Source organism: Pyrgilauda ruficollis, unplaced genomic scaffold, assembly GCF_017590135.1.
Source record: "Pyrgilauda ruficollis isolate IOZ18807 unplaced genomic scaffold, ASM1759013v1 scaffold127, whole genome shotgun sequence".
NCBI lineage: Eukaryota > Metazoa > Chordata > Aves > Passeriformes > Passeridae > Pyrgilauda > Pyrgilauda ruficollis.
Window position 1 is genome coordinate 187,096 of NW_024511099.1, and position 16,669 is coordinate 203,764.

Here is a 16,669-nt window from a genome sequence, read left to right on the forward strand (position 1 = left end):
TCAGTGCCCACCCTGCTCGGTGCCCCAGGCAGGAGCAGGTGCAGCCCCAGTGGGGTGCAGCACCCACCAGCCCAGAGCAGAGCACCCTAAAACCCGCTGGGCCCCCACCAGCACCCAGGGACCCCCCCGAGGTGTGCTGGGCAGGGGGTGCCCACCTGGGCACGGGGCTGGGTGTGCTCGCAGCAGCGCTGGCCAGCACAGTTGGTTATCCTTACATTTGGCATCAGCTGCTTCCATTGGGCTCCATAGGGGAGGGAGAGAGAAAAGGAAAACTCAGCTCAGGGCGATTTAATAAGTTCAGTGTTACGAGCTGGGGAAAAGCTGTGGAACACACAAGTGGTAACGCAGGATTAATCTTTCCTTTAGTCTTGGGAATTATGTTTTCATTAATCCTAATTTTTCCAGATGTTTCACTCCTTATACCATGTTCTTCAAAGCCTCTGTGGCTGCAAATTCTAATGAAGCCATGAGAACATTTTAAAGAGAAAGATTCAAAGCTTAAATTGCTTCCTTTTTTTTTTTTTTCTTTTTCCCCTCCCTCTTTTCCCCCCGGTTGGGCTGTCGGGGAGTGCATGCGTGTGCGGTCCCAGCGCCTCCACATGTTGTGTTACACAATGTGCTAACAAGATGGAGAAGGCCACTCGGTCCGCGTGATGCCGGGGTGACGTCTGTTGGGCTTTGTGTCCCCCCACCCGGCAGGACCCGGCTGCGAGGGGCTGGGGAGGAGGGGACTGGCCCCCTGCCCGCCGCCTGACAGCCGGCACCGGGGCTCGGGGGTCACAGCTGGTCCGGAGCTCCGAAAGCATCGCCGGTGATCACTCCCGGCTCGTTAAGGCAGCAGGAGGCGATGGAGCAGAGTCGGAGCTGCGCAGGTAGCCCGGATTCTGGCCCGGATTCTGGCAGGGTCTTTAGGGAACGGGGAATTTTGGGGTGCTCCAGGCTGGAGGGAGCTGGGGTTAAAGAGTGATGCCCAGGTCAGGGGTGCTGTCAGCAGTTCCTTCCCATCACACGGTGCTGCCCTGCAGGGATGAGTTTGCAGCTCCTGCTCCCTCCTGCCCAGCACCCATCTGTGTGCCAGCGCATCACCACCGGGTGATGGGAGCACGCAGCCCCTCCACTGCCACAGCAGCATTCCCAAGCCTTGCTCCCCTTCAGGCTTCTCTCTGCATCCATCCCCAGCCCGGCACAGCCGCAGGATCCGGCCGCCACCGCCCGGCATCCCCTCCTCGCCGGGAGCCCTCGTCTGACGCAGGAGGTCAGGCAGGACGATCGTAACAATCCTCCCGCTCTCCAGCACCCGGGATTCAGATCCATGTACTTATATGGCCTGCAGAACGCGGTGGGAGCATGACCAACGTCTGGAAATCCAGATATGACTAGATCCCTTCATTAGTAATTTCTTGTACATGACTTTCTAGACCATGGGGATTTGTTAAATTTGCAGGAGTGTTTCTCACAGTGCCATGGACTGGCTGCTGCCAGCATATATTGGCTCGGATCTGTCAGATCCTGTTGCCTTATATGACCCTCGGTTAATTCAGCTTTTCTTTGTATCCAGCCCTCAGCGGGGAACTCCTCCAGCAGTCCCAGCGTGGATCCTGCTAAAATGGTTCCCCAGTCCTCCTGCCATACAACAACTGCCCCCCCCAGTGAAAGGGGGATGTGGGGGGTGGAATTCAATGCTCCCCTCCCTCCCTGCTGCCCAGGCCCTCGCCAGATGCTTCCTCCATCCCTTGTCCTTTGGTGCCAAGAGAAAACTCAGTGTGCCTGGAAATGTCACTGGAGGGATTGGACCTTCTCCCCACAGGGACCGTGGCATCCCAGTGGTGCACCCTGCACCGTGGGGTTAATCATTCGCTGCCTTCAGGGGTGCTCCAGAGCTTGGGGGGACTTTCACCTTCCCAGCGACCTCTTGGAATTCTGACCTTCTTTTATGGGTGCCATAAAGGTTATTTTTTAATCTGCAACCTAGCAGGGTTTTCCCCCTCTCATGCTGCGGGGTCTTTGGTCCGGGGAGAACTTGGGCATCACTGCTTTTTGTGCCTCATATGGTTTGGGGCGTTGAAAGGCTCACAGGATGGCCTTTTCCCAAGGGATGGGGATTGTGGTACCCAACAGCTCATCAAAAGAATATGCTGTTTGTTGGCCCTGTGGATGTGGCAAAGCTGAGGGTGCTGCTGGTAGGGATGTGAGGTGCTGTGGGTCACAGGGAATCCCAAAAGCCCAGAGACACATCCCAAATCCCCAAGTGCTGCCAGAGCAAGATTTCCAAGTGGAAAAAGACTGTGTGTCAAGGACATCCTGCACACCCTGCAATTCCCTATTGCCACTGAGTGAGCCGTGTCACCCCCTCAAGTACTCCCCAAGCCCTGAGTCCAGCTCTGCACAGGAGCTTCCCCCTGTGTCCCCAGCATCTCCTGACCTGGCAGAGTCCAGCGAGGGAGCCCAACCTCCTGGTGCCCTGAGCCTCTGCCCCTTGCCAGAGATGATGGCCAGATCCAGGAGAGCATTTACATCCCAAGTTTCCCAATGTGCTCTTTGTCCTCTCCAGCAGATCTGGTAGTGCTGGGATGCTCCAGAAAGATGCATCCCTCTGGCATCTTCCTCCTCCTCCTTGCAGGAGGCACTGAGCCATAACCTTGAAGTCTTCCAAGCACTGTGTTTCTTACAAGACCTGATCCATAGCTTTTCCTTTTAGCATTTGATTTAACCACGCCTTTAAAAATCTGCATATCAAAGCAGGAATCGGAAGGCTGAGATGCTGTGGGGAGCTGGAGAGGAGCAAGCAGGCAGCACCCCCCTCTAGCCACCCTGAGAGCAGCCCAATCCTTGCTGACCCAGAGCCAAAATGTTTCCTCAGCTCTGTAAGAGCAGCCCAGCTCTCCATCACAGGAGCACAACCTGCCTCAAGCATCTCTCCCACAGATCTTTGTATCTCACCCACAGTCAGCCAAAGGGGTTTCACTGTACCAGGTTGGCTCCTTGGGAATCCCCTTGATGGGCTGGTGTGATGTGCAAAGGGTCACAGGTGAGGCACTGGGGGCTAAAATCTCCTTTCTTTACCATTTTTATACCAGCAACCAGGGGAGGCTTTGCCTGCACCCTTTGTCCTTCATGCCCCTGCCTGGTGGAGCTGGCAGCAGCCACAGGAGGTGGCTCAGGCTGTGCCCCTGTGCAGGCAGAGGCAGGAGCAATGGGAGCATCCTGCCTACTCACCCCATCCCATCCCATCCCATCCCATCCCATCCCATCCCATCCCATCCCATCCCATCCCATCCCCAGCCACCTCAGGGACAGCAAAGATCTGAATGGCATCATGAAGACCCCAGCCCCACATTTCCTTGGGTGAAGGATCCCCACGGGAGTATCCACTGCTGTTAGCACCACAGCCATGCAGCAGGGACATGTTAGGGGCAGACAAAACATCCCAACTCCCATCCCAAAACCCCCACTGCTCCCACCACCCCTCTGTTGCTGTTGGCCGTGGCTCAGGTGCAACGCAGCCCCATCTCACCCATCAAAGGCACTGCCTTCAAAGCACCACCTCCTCCTCTCTGTTGCCCCCATTTCCAGCATCTTTGGGTTGAAAAATGGCCGGGGAGGGTTTGGCAGAGGAGCCTCGTGCAGATTATTCAACAATTGTTTCCCATTTTGCGCCCTCGCCTGCCTCATCCTCCAGTAACAATGACGAAGAGCGGCGCGGAGCCAGCGCCCGCGGCAGGGGTGTTGAGATCAGGGACAGCACAAAAATATCTCCTCTCTGGAACAAATATTTACCAACCCTTCTGCCTTTTGTTCTTGTGGTTCTCATATATTTTTTTTTAATTTCTTTTTTTCCAAACATTCACTGGCAAAATGTCACACTAAGCAGCAACCCAGAAACTTCGGGGTAGCTGCTTGGCTGCTCTGGGCTTTGTTTTTCTCGCGCGCTAATTGTTAATGAATATCCAGCCATTTAAGCCAATGCAAACCTGTGAGAAAACGATCTTTGCAGCCCTGGCTTTGGAGCTTTATGGCGTTTTGCAAAATCCAAGTGGTGGATAAGGAAAACGTGCATCATCCCACAGAATGGGGTGGTGGCAGTGCCAGAGCCAACCTGGAGCGGAACGTGGCAGAGCCAGAGCGGGAGCTGGCACTGTCTGAGCCGCCAGCAGCACTCCAGGGCTGCAGCAGGGAGGTCCCCATTCCTGGATGGGGATAAGTTAAATGGGGATGAGTGCCGTGGTACCCCCATTCCTGGCCAGCTCCTCACCAAACTCCTTCTCCCTCATCTGCCCCACCACAGGTTTTTCTTGTTTCCCTTCGAAATCATAATGCCCCTCATGTCCACTTTTATGGCGGCCAAACAAGAACATGTGGTTACTTTATGAGTGTTGTGTTTAAAGAAGGGAGGGGCAAACCCCTCCTCTTCTGGAACATAAACTTAGCTCTTTGGTTAATAATTAACCGTGGCCATAAAACCCCTGATGTAGGAACAAGCAGAGCTCACCCCAGAAGCGCTGCTGGGCTGTCACCTCACACCAGTGCCCTGCTGACCACTGACCACCATCCCCTCCTGTCCACTCCAGGATGGCTGTGCCACCCTCCACCTATCCCCGTCGCCTCCTGCCCCTCTTCCTGGGGCTTTTCCAAGGCGCCCTGCTCCTCTTCTTTGCCCTCTTCGTCACCTATGATGAGCCCTCGGCGCAAGGGGAGGATACCAACTTGGTGGCCAACAAGGTCTACAGCACCTTCCCCTTCTTCCAGGACATCCAGGTGATGCTGGTGGTGGGGCTGGGACTCCTGCTGACCTTCCTGCCCCGCTACGGCTTTAGCACCCTCACCCACAACTTCCTCCTGCTCAACTTCTCCATGCAGTGGGCACTGGTGCTGCAGGGCCTGCTCCACCACTTCCACCATGGCCAGATCCACCTGGACCTCCACAAACTCCTCATCTCTGTGTTCGCTGCTGTGACAGTGCTCATCTCCGTGGGGGCCATCCTGGGGAGGGCCAGCCCCTGCCAGCTGCTCGTCATGGCCACCTGTGAGATCCCCATCTACCTTGCCAGCGAGTGGGTCATTGTCACCTGTCTGGGCGTTCTGGATGTGGGCGGCACCATCACCATCCACGTCTTCTCCTGCTATTTTGGCCTTGGCGTGTCCAAGGCTCTCTTCAGGGCAACACAGCAGCCACTGCACCCCAAGGAGATCCCAACAACCAGCTCTGACCTCATGTCCCTGGTGGGGACACTCATCCTCTGGGTTTTCTGGCCCAGCTTCGTGGCTGTCCCCTGCCAACCTGGCGATGCCCAGCACCGTGCCATCCTAAACACCCTCCTGGCCATGAGTGCCGGTGCCATAACCACCGTGGTGGCCTCCAGCCTGCTGAAGAGGGACGGCAAGCTCAGCCCCGGCCACCTGCAGAACGGCAGCCTGGCCGGCGGGGTGGCGATCGGCGTGGTGGCCGACATGGCCATGCCACCAGTGGCCGCTCTTGCCCTGGGCAGCCTCTCAGCCCTGGTGTGTGTCCTCGGCTTCAGGTTCCTCACCCCGCTCCTGGCGAGGAAACTCACCGTCCATGACCAGTGCGGCATCCACAACCTCCACGGCTTGCCCGGCATCCTCGGCGCCGCAGCCAGCGTCGTGGCCGTCCTGGTGGCACCCAAGGACACCTCCGGGTCGCAGCCCTCTCAGCTGTCCCCCACTGGGGGCAATGCCAGCGGGGTGGTGGAGGGACAGTGGGGGGGCCGGGGGGTGGGCGGGCAGGCGCTGTGCCAGGCTGCGGGGCTGGCGGTGGCCGTCGGTGCCCCGCTGCTCGCCGGGCTGCTCACCGGTGCTGCCCTGCGGCTGCCCTGCCTGGCCCGGCCGCCCGAACGGCTCTGCTTCGATGACTCGCTGTATTTTAAGATCCACGATCAGACTGAGAGCCCGGGGCCGGATAGCAGCGCTGAGGAAGGTGCCCTGGCTCTGAAGGAGCAGGTTTAGGCAGTGGCGTGCGTGCAGCAGCAGGGAGGGACAGGGAATGTTACCGGCAGGGTCAGCAGGCAGGAGATGCTGCCTGCTCTCACTCCTGCCCCATGCCTGCAGCCAGCTGTTGAGGATGCAGGCACAGCTGGGTCAGCACCGTAGCACAGGTCACCTCTCTGTCCTCCCACCCTGCAGCTGCAGCCCCCCCTCCCGTGTCCCAGTGGCTCCCAGCATCCGTTCACTCCCGGCAGCAGCCAGAGAAACCTGCTCAGGGTGTCTCCCCCAGGATGGCTAATAGCCCCCAATAAACACAGATGCCACTCTGCAGGGCACTGGCTTCGGCTGCTTCACTCCCAGCGAGCAGCATCACCCTCAGTGCTCACCCCGACCCTGAGCTCCAGATTCCCCTGCCCACGGACAGCACCTGGAGGAGGCTGCTAGCTCAGGCCATAGCTACAGGAAAGGAATTCAGTATCCGCTGTCGGGAACGTGGAACTGCAGCAGCAGGGAGATGGCCCCAGGCAAGGACTTTACAGGGATCTGATAACCTGAGCTGGGCAATTCACCCTCCAGGAGAGTTTTCGAAGGGAAGCGCCAACTCTTTTTACCACTGGCGCAGTAATGAGGATGCAGCCCAAGCACGGCGAGGAGCCTCGGAGAGAGCCAGGATGCAGGAGGCACCCGCAGCCCACAGCACCCTCATCCCACCCTGAAGCTGGAGCTGGGAAAGCTGCGCCAGCATCCCAGGAAGAGCAGTGGCCCCATCCCATCCCACCACGGGCAGCGAGCCGCTTCCACCCTGCGGAGGACAAAGCCTGCGGTCCGTGGCTGGCATGCGGCAAGCTGGGAGCGCGGGGCCGCATCCTGCCCGGAGAGCGAGGGCTGTGATTCACATCCCCCCGCCGAGAGTCACCGCTGCCCCTGCGCCCCCCGGATCCCGCTGCTGCCGAGACAATGCGGGCCATGCTCGCGGGCTCCCGAGGGGGTCACCGAGCCCCCCAGCGCTGGCTGCAGGAGTGGGGGGCTGTCGGCGAGGTTGGGGGTCCCCAGCCCTGAGCGGATGGGAGAGGGGCTGGATCCCTTCCACCCGGTGCAGCCCCAGGCGGAGCCAACACCAAGAGGGAGAGAGGCTGGGGAATTCGCCCTCCAATAATCACAAACAGGCTTGGGGGGCCGGGCGTGTTTGGTTAATTGTTAGAATAAAATATTGCCGAGCTCTGACAAAGAAATCCTGCCCCGCAGCCCGGCGCGGCCGAACAATGGGCCCCGGCGCAGGATGCTGCGGGCTGAGCAGTGGGGCCAGGGGCCTTGGGGGCGGGAGGCAGCTCGGTTCCCCCTTCCCCAAACGAGCCCCAGAAGCCCCTCATGTTCTTGACAGCTCGGTGTGGATGTGCCCCATGACAGCGAGGAGCCATCGGAGCGGGGACCAGCCCGGCTCTCAGCAGTGCCCGGCTCCCGCTGGGCGCCGAGAGCCGCCGGGACCGGCACCCGCCCGGGGAGCCGCGATCCCATCGGGGCCGATCGGCAGCACCCAGCCTCCCGGAGAGCCCTCGCTCCTGCTGGGCCCGGCAGCCCAGGCCCGCGGCTGCCCCGCGTCGAGGCCTGCCGGTCCCGACGGCAGCTCCGGCACGGGGAGGAGGGACACGGGGTCAGCGGCACCGCGGGCTCAGACACCCTGTCGGGAGGCAGCCGTGGAGGGGAGCCACGTGCACAGGCGTTTACACACCTGAAATCACACACACGTGTGTGCATAGCCCTGCACACACTCACAACAGCCCCGGCGTGTGCCCAGACACACAGGTACACACACATGTACACACGCACACGTACACACACAAATGTACACACACACGTGTACACACACATGTACACACACGTGTACACACACGTGTACACACACACGTGTACACACACACATGTACACACACACATGTGTACACACACACGTGTACACACTCACATGTGATACACGGACACACATGCACACACACATCTGTGCACACACACCCCAGCACCCTCTCACACCCACATGCAGGCACAGCCCCGAGGCTGCGAACCTCTTGCTGTCGGAGACAGCGGAGCAGCCGCTTTCCAGCATCTCCCAGCCCTTCCCGGCGAGGATGAGGACGCAGGCTCCCGCTGAGCAGCCCGCGGCACCCAGTAGGGGAGCGAGCAATGAGGGCGCAGGGAGGGGAGCACACCCGGAGCCGGGCCTGGGCACACCCCGCCTCCCGGCTGGCATGTCCTGGCACGGGCACCCCGGCACGCCGCGGCACAATCTGGTCGGCAGATGCTCCAACAACCAGCGAGAGGCCCAAGAAATTATGGGGGAGGTCGGCGCTTTCCCACTGCCCACGGGGGCTTAGGCACCCGGTGACCCCTGGCCAGGGGTGCTGGGACCCACCTGGGTCATGGCACGGCTCCATGAGTCCCGGCCATCCCTCCTCCCTGAGACCCGCTGTGCTGTTCTGCCTCTGGGTGTGCTGCCCAGAGCTCCCCGCTCCTCCAAACCAGTCGCTCTCCAAAGGATGGAGCAGTCAGATATTTTGCAGAGCCTCCAGCGTTTATCACACTGTAAATCTGGGCTTTCAGCAGCTTCACGAAGCTGCAGGGAGATGGGAGAGAACAAAACGCTGCTCTGCTCCGTCGGACACAGCCTGCGTGTGCCAGGGCTGCCAGGGGTTGGGTCCCCAGCCCCGCTGCAGAGGGAAGGAGGATTGAAGCAGAGGGCTTATGTGGGCAAGGGTCCCCCAGAGCCAAAAGGGGCTGCTGGCACCCCAAGATGGTGATGGCTTGGGGACAGCTGTGTTTCAGTGGGACAGTGGTGGTGAGGAGGCTGAAATGTGTCTCTGTGGAGCCACAGCAGTCCCTGTCCCGCAGTGTGGACCCCGGCAAAGCTCCCCACGCACAGTTCCTGGGCACGGTACCCTGGTGTGGGCCCACAGCACAGCAGCTGGGCATTGCACCCGTGTACAGGCCCCGGGCACGGTACCCCACTCTGATCACTGTCCCGCAGAACAGTGCCCCACCCGCTGGGCTCTGCTGCTGCCTCTGAGCTTACCCCGAGCTGGGCTGGGATTCAGCCCACAGGTCCTGGCAGGGAGCACCAGCCCCCATCCTCGCCCCTATCCCTGTCCCCGCAGCCACTCCACCAACCCCCATCTCCCAGCGGGACCCTGCTGTGATTGCAAAACCAGCGGGGAGGGGAGGAAGCCGAGATTGTGCTGCTCGCACAGCGCTCGGATGCATCTGGCAGAGCGAGCCGGGGGCACAGGGCACAAGGCAGGGCACAGGGCGGGGCTGTGGGCACGGCCAGGAGCCCCCAACCCCTGCGTCCCCTCAGCTCCCACACCCGTGTGCAGCCCTTGCCGCATCCCGGCGGCTGCAGCACGGAGGGCTTGCACAAGGGCACAAGGGGACCCCGGGCAAGGCAGGGGCTGGCTGGGCCCTGAGCTGCTGCCAAGTGCCTGGCACAGCACGGGGGGACTGGGGGGGCCATGGCAGTGGCTGGAGCCACATCAGAGCACCCCCCCGGAGCAGCCGGGAGCGCGCGGTGCTGCCCTCGAAGGAAATGCGCTCACTCCCATGTGCTGCACACTTGGGTTCGCCTCGCTGCTATTTTTATTTGACTTTTCAGGGCCTGTTTCCTTTTTCCGGCTGTTTTTGCTGTGATTCCACCATCACAACGACCTCGTTTTTCCCCCTCCCTCCCTGTTGCTCCTTCCTTCACTCTTTCCTTCCTTTCCATGCACTCATTCCCACTGCCACACCAGGTTCCCAGCAGCAGCTGCCCGTGAGGGAAGGGTAGTAAAGGGAGGTGGTTTTTGCTCTGGTTTATCTGGGAAGGTGCTGACAGGTCACTGAAGGGGGGACTTTGCTCCAGCCTTGATAAAGGCTGGGAGTCACCCTGTCCCAAGCCACCGTCCCGATCCCATTGGTGCTTGAGCTATCAGGTCCTGCCGTGGCCCCCAGCCTCATCCATGGGATATCAAGTGTCAGTAGGGCTATTTTGGGATGCTCGTGGTTTGTGGAGGGACGGTGGTTGGGATAAGGGAGGAGGAATAAGAAAAAAAACCCAGGAACTGAAGCAATGCAAAACCTCCTGTGGGGGCAGCAGAAAGGGCAGTGCTGGCTCCCGAGGAGGAGGATGGAGCTGAGAGGAAGGAGCCCAGGCATGATGGGGCCAGCCGGGGAGAAGCATGGCTCCAGGCGTCCTCTGGCATTGGGATTGCTGAGCTGTGGCTCCCTGGATGGCCCCTGGTGCCAGCCTGCTCCGTGCCAGGCAGCATCTCCCAGGGACCCCAGGAGAGCAGCATTCCCAGGCTGCACCCCCTGCCCTGACCCCCGAACCAGGGTCCCTGTCCTGCCCCATCAAACCAGCGGGTCCTGCCTGCACCCTGCTACAGCCCAGTGACTCTGATGTGCCCAGGGCAGGGAGGGCTCTCATCCACCCACCCCTGGTCACGAAGCCCTTCCAGCTCCTCCCAGCCCAATTCCCAAGGGCAGGGGGTGGGCAAGACCCCTGAGCACCCCTTGCCTTCCCCTCCCCGACTCCCCCCTCCCTAGTTTGAACCCCCAAAAACCCCCAGGGAAAGCCGACCCCCACCTCCTCCAGGGCCTGGGGGGTACCCCACTCCCTGCAGCGCTCAGTGCCCCCCGGGCCACAGCCCTGCCCGCAGCGGGTCGGTGGCCGGGGCTCAGTGGGGCCGAGGGCCGGCGATGCTGTGTGGCCATGGGAACACACGGCGCGGGCAGTGCCCGGCTCCGCTCAGCACACACAGCCCGCTGCTGCCATCTCGTGTCCTCCGCAGCCCCTCAGGGCTAGGACTGCAGCCACACGGGCGGAAACAGGCTGGGGAAACTGAGGCACGGGCACACTGCAGGCCCTGCCGGCTCTTGCTCCAGGGGAAATGTCCTTCCAAAAAAGCAGCTCCTGGTTTCCATCGCCCCACAGCAGGGATGCAGATAGAGTGAGCAGAGGCAGGATGCCACTGTGCCCTCCACTGCTGTGGGCTTCTGCCTGGGCTTCCACAGCCCAGCCACCATGGCCAGAGCCAGCACTGTGCCAGCTCCATCCACAGCACAAGAGCCCCTGGATCACCAGATAAAGCACCCAAAGTACTTCCAGGGAAGGAGAGGTTTTATTTCTGGCTTCCCAGAGGCTGTTTGCTACCCAGCAAAGCAGTGGAGGCCACAGGCAGGGTGCCGGCAGAGCACAGTGACAAGGGAGGATGCCCTTCACTTCTCCTCACCCCACACCCCACACCCCACATTCCCTTCCTGCTGGGGCACCCACAGTGCCAAGCACCCAGTTCCCTCCACAGTGTTGCCTCTCACCAGGGCTGAGCCTTGGCCTCAAGCCCCCACCCTGCCTGGTATTTTTGGATATCAGAACTCCCCAGGCTTCCCCAGTGATGCACCTTTACTTCCCTGTCCACTGTGGGTGCCCGGCTGCTCTGCACATGCCAGCAGTGCCTCAGGGCACTGTCCCCATGCACAGCCCTAACAACCTCGGAGCCCTGCAGATGGACTGCGGCCTCACTTCCAGCAGAGCCCCCAGAGCCATGGCCCCACATGTCCTCTTTCTGCCCCAAAACACACCCATTGTCCTCAAGAGAGCAGCAGCTGCTGCAGGGCCGGGAGCAACTAAGAATCCACACCTCACCTTCTCTTTTTAGTCCTTTCCCTTCCTCTTCCCAGTGTTTCTGGTGTTCCAGGTTTCTGCCACAGCCATCCCACAGCAAACCAACCTGCCAGTCCCAGCCACGGGTGGTGGATCCGCTGCCTGGGCACCGCTTGGAGCAGGAGGATGGATTCAGCTCGGGCATCTGCTGGCAGCAACGCCTCCGCCCTCAAGGCTGAGTTTGTCCCAGGTTCCCAAACGAGCCACAGGCAGCCCCGGGGCTGGAGCAGCACATCCATCCCCCCGGCGTGCGGCGAGGGCGTCCCTACGAGTCCCAGGATGTTTGGCGGGGTGCGTGCAGGGCATTGAGCTTCTCCCAGCAGGTCGCCAGCCTCTCCGCCTTCCTGCCGATCTCCCGCAGCCGCTTCCTCCTGCGGGCGGCTGCCCCGCGCCGCGGCGGAGCCGGGGATGTGCGCGGTGGGCTCTGCGCTCCGTGTGCCGAGGGAGGGGCAGAAATCCCCCCCACATCACACTGACATTAGTCAGGGGACAAAAGGCACCACACACATGGCTGAAGTGGCCAAACTGCCTACGGCCATGGCAAGGACATGGTCTCAGGTCCCCAGGAGTCCCCCCAAAGGTGGCTGTGCCTGTCTGAGCTGGCAGCGTGCACTCCACAGCACACCCACGGACACCAGATCAGATCTCCAGAGCAGCAGCAGCTCCATCCCACACCAGCAGACCCCAGGCAGGGCTGTCCCCAGCCAATGTCCCCAGCAGTGGCAGGGAGGACAGTCCCAGCCCTGTGCCAGGGTCAGGCAGAGCTGGGAGCTGGCACTCTGCTGCCCTTGGTTTTCCCTGCTGGTTGATGAACTGCTGGTGCTGCCACAGGGATCCTCCTGGATAGGGTTTCCCCACCAGAGCTTTGGACGTGCCAGAGGAACCCAGACCAGCCCTTAGGGGAGAAATCCCAATTCTTGCCTGTGAGCGCTCAGGAGCAAGAGCAGGACAGGGTGAATGCACCCACAGAGTGAGCATCCCACCAGAACAAGGCCCTGTGTTCCCCTCAGCCATGGCATCGTAGCACACGTGGAAAAACCCACGTCAAGTGGATAAAACCCAACCAGCCTGGCCCACACTGCCACAACTGAACCTCCCTCCCCTAGTTATTCTGAAGCTCCCAGGGATGGATGTGCAATCAGCATTCCCCAGCTCCTGGAGTGAAGAGGGAGAGCCTGGAGACCCCTCATGGGCAGCCAGGAGAGCACAAACAAGGCAAGCTCTGCCCACAGCCCTGGGAACTGGGAGCCACTGACATGGCTGGGAAGTAGAGGGCTTCCTACCTTGCTGATTTTCCTGCAGTTCTCCCGGAGCACAAAGTCGGTGTTCCTGGCCACCCTCCAGACCGCCAGCTCCTCAGGGCCCTGCAGGGTGCCAGCCCCCACCTCCCGCAGGGACATGCTGATGTTGTAGATGGACAGCAGGATCTTCTGGTCCTGCAGAGGAGAAGCACAGAGCCCCGGGCAGGGAGGGAGCTCCGTGGCTCCCTGGGGGCTCAGCCCACGCGATGCCCCAGCCCCGGGTCCCTCCGTGCTCACCTTGTCCGAATGACAAGCGGGCCCAGCCCTTCTGCTCCTGTACACCGAGCCAGTCAGGTTCCTCTGGAGAAATAAAGCAAGAAGATCCAGCAGCTCCCACTTGGAGCAAGGATCCCCCATTTAAACACAACCCCTTCCCCAATGCTGCTGGCAAAGCAGCCAGCTCCGTATTAAGCTTCCCTCCCCACATCCCTCATCCCAGCCCAGCAGCATTCCCAGGGCAGAGCCCTGCCTCGGCTCACCAGGTTCTGGATCTCATGGAAGATGACGGCGCGGTACTGCCGCAGGATTTTGGCGATGCTGCACCTCCTGCCTCTGCTCAGCACGGCCACCAGCAGGAGCAGCAGAACAGCGCAGGAGAGCACCCGGGGGAAAATCTGCCAGGGAAGGGCTCAGAGTCAGCTGGGGATTAAGGAATGCCCTGGGCTCTGCCTTCAACCCCTAGCCAGAAGCTCCATGGGACCTGTACCTGAAGATGCAACATGTGATGGAGGAGCCTCAACTGTCTCCTCTCCCAAAGAACATCCTGCCATGAGATGAGCCATCTTCCCTTGGGGCAAAGCCCTTGGGAAACTGCTCCAGCCTGAGCCTAGCCCAGCAGCGCTGCGCATGGCACACACAGAGCTCTCTCTGATGACAGCAGGTGGGTTCTTGGCACAGAGCTATGCCAGGGGCCCGTGACAGCCTGTGGGGCTCATCCCTGAGCTCTCTGCCCCAACATGGTTCCACTAGATCCCCATTTCGTGTCATTTCAAGGCCAGAGAACCTCAAGTGCCAAAACCCAAGGGGAGCAGAGAGGGAGGTGCTGGAATCCTTGGAGAGGAGCTGGAGGCAGGAGCTGCTGGTCCCCACCAGCAACATCCACACCTCAGCTCAAACAGATCCAAACACCCTCAAAAGGATGCTCCCACACCTCTGCTGCATGGATGGAACTAATACAGCATTTTTCCAGCTTCCCTGCAGCTCAGGCTCACCCCAGGCTTGGGGGCCCTCACATAAGCAGCGCAAGCATCTGCTCTCAGCAGCACATCCCAGCTGCTGCTGAGCTCCTGGCTCCAAACCTTCAGCAGCCCCGTGCTGGCCCCTGCAGAGCGGGGAACCCCAAGTGCTGACACCTGAGCTGGCAGAGGGGCACAGGGAGGGGGTGGATGGACCCTCTGAGGCAGGGATGAATCCCACAGCTTTGAAGAAAAGCCAGCATAAGCTCAAGTGACCAGGATTGGGGATATTTGAGCAGCCCAGCAGCAGCAGAGTGAGGATGGGGAGCTCAAAATTTGTGCCAGGAAAGGAACCCAACAACTCAATACATCTCCACACTCTGAGTGATGGCACAGCCCTGGGGCCCCATCCTGGCATTTCTATCATTTCACATTTTCAGGAAAAGTCCCCCCCAAACACAATCCCCTCCCAAACAGCCCTCATGCTGCAGGTGTCAGGTCTGGGCAGGCAGAAAGCAGCTCAGCTCATTCCAGCTATGCAACCCCTGTGCTGCAGCCAAAGCGAGGGGGAAGGGGCCACAGCTCTGCCTGCAGCCCGTGCCTGCTGCTCCCCACCTCAGCTCAGGGGTCACTGCCTTCCCCAGCACCTCTGCACTTGCTCCTCTGCTCCAAGAAGGTGGAAGGAAGAATTTCCCTCACTGAATTCCAAGCCCAGGCACAATCCATCTGTCCTCTTTGGTGAGAACCTGGGGGGTTTGTTTGTAAACTCCACACCTACTCTATCCTGAACTGGACCTGGCTCCAGAAGGGTGAGGAAACCTTTTCCCATCCTCTTGCAGCTCAATGGGAGTGATGGAGGATTAACATGAGGCAAAATTCAACACAGCACAGTTCTGGGAACACATGGACACAACCATCACCTCGGAGCACATGCAAAGGGAGGAGCAAACCCAGGTATCACCAGTAGAAATCCCACCAGGCTCTTCAGCATCCCTAATTACCACACACCTTCCAGCAGAGCTGAGCTCTGCCTAGGAGATGGGAAGGACAGGGAAGTCTCCTTGTGCTCCTGGCTTTGCTCCCTGCAAACCACTGAGAGATCTTGCCCCAGAGGTGATTAAGCAGAGAGCCAAGGGTATAATCAAAGGAGAGCACTGCTTCCATGAGGACACCCTGACCAAAGTCTAAGGGTTGCTCTCCAGAGGTCTCCTCTGCCAGGAAGACATGGCTGTGCAATTTTGCCATGAAAATGGGAATGACTTCCCTGAAGTGGTTTATTAAACAAACTGGGACCCAGTTTCAGGAGAAATCACACCATTTCCAGCATTCCAAGACAGCCAAGCCTGGGCTCAGTGCTCAGGCCAGAAGGAAGTGCAGAGTAGTCCAGGGAACAGCCAGGGCAGGAGGTCAGCAGGTGCTGTAGGTGCTTTCCCCCACCATGGAAAGCAGGAAAGCAGCAGTGACAAGAGAAGGATGCAGGGAGATCCAGGTGGCAAATCCTGCTCCTGACTTCTCCCCTTTCAGGATGGAGGAGAACAAGTTCAGCAGCTGATTTAGGGCTATTCCTTCCACCTTTGCCCCCATCCCACAGCAGCAAGCTACAGGCAGGTGGCACATCCCTTCCTAGGGGAGAGCTGGCAGTGAAGGAGCAGCCTTGGGAAGCACGGGAGCAGGGCAGGCACAGCTAATCTCATCCTCACTCTAATCCTCCAGCAAATACGAGGAGATAAGGGGAATCACCATTGTTGATAGAGCAGCTCCTGCTGGCACTCCTGCCAGTCCCAGCCAGCAGGGCAGCAAGGGGCAATTCCTGCCACCAGCCTGGGAACCCCACCGGGGTCACCAGGTCCTTCCAGCCAGACAGACTGTCCCCGAGTCCCTCCTACCCAAAGGGGCTGTCACCACCCAGAGCCCCAAGGCAGGGACAGACCCTCCGTTCTCTACCTCAGGACCAGCCAGATCCAAGCCCCATCCCAGCGAGGTCTAAGCCTCATCCCAGACACAGCAGCCCGATCCCAGCTGGACCAGCTTTCCCAGCCAGACCCGAGACCCTTCCTCACGGACTCCCAGCTCTGTCCCATCGCGACCCTTCTAAGAATCCAAGTCCCATTTGGACGCAACCCAGCCCCATTCCAACTGCTCCAAGCCCTTTCCCAAGTGGTCTGGCCCCATCCCGACCAGTCCGAGCCCCTCTCCCGGTGGGTCCAAGCCTCATTCCAGGAGAAGCAGTCACCGCCCGACAGGTCCCAAGCCCCACCGCCGGTGCTGCAAGTCCCACCCCGGCCGAGCCGAGCTCCGGTCTATGGGTGGGCTGCAGGGAGGGGTGTCCCGGAGCAGAGGAAGGGGGTCCCGGGGACAAGGGGGTGTCCCGGCGCACTCACCATGGAGCCCCGCGGGCGCGGCCCCTGCGGCGGTCCCGGGGAGCCCGGTCCGGCCCCGTCCCGCTGCGCCGGGGCCCGCGGTTTGAACTTGGCTCCACGGTGGGAGGGGACGGGACACGGCACCGCCGCGGGGGGGACGGGACACGGCACCGCCGCCGGCCCAGCCCCGGCCCCGCGGGGGAG

General features: G+C 60.5%; 2 protein-coding genes across 2 annotated transcripts; one reads left to right on the forward strand and one right to left on the reverse strand.

Moving 5' to 3' along the window:
• The first annotated feature begins 4,569 nt into the window (after window positions 1-4,569).
• Window positions 4,570-5,964, forward strand: LOC121348584 (ammonium transporter Rh type B-like). The gene has a single exon (XM_041458287.1). It carries the CDS (start codon window positions 4,570-4,572, stop codon window positions 5,962-5,964), a length of 1,395 nt encoding a protein of 464 aa, XP_041314221.1.
• Window positions 5,965-11,253: 5,289 nt separating this feature from the next.
• Window positions 11,254-16,186, reverse strand: CUNH20orf204 (chromosome unknown C20orf204 homolog). Its single transcript, XM_041458288.1, has 5 exons — window positions 16,166-16,186; window positions 13,410-13,544; window positions 13,168-13,230; window positions 12,913-13,065; window positions 11,254-12,053 (listed from the first exon to the last, which is right to left on the reverse strand). Exons 1-5 carry the CDS (start codon window positions 16,184-16,186, stop codon window positions 11,895-11,897), a joined length of 531 nt encoding a protein of 176 aa, XP_041314222.1. The 3' UTR covers window positions 11,254-11,894.
• Between the last annotated feature and the right edge of the window lie 483 nt (window positions 16,187-16,669).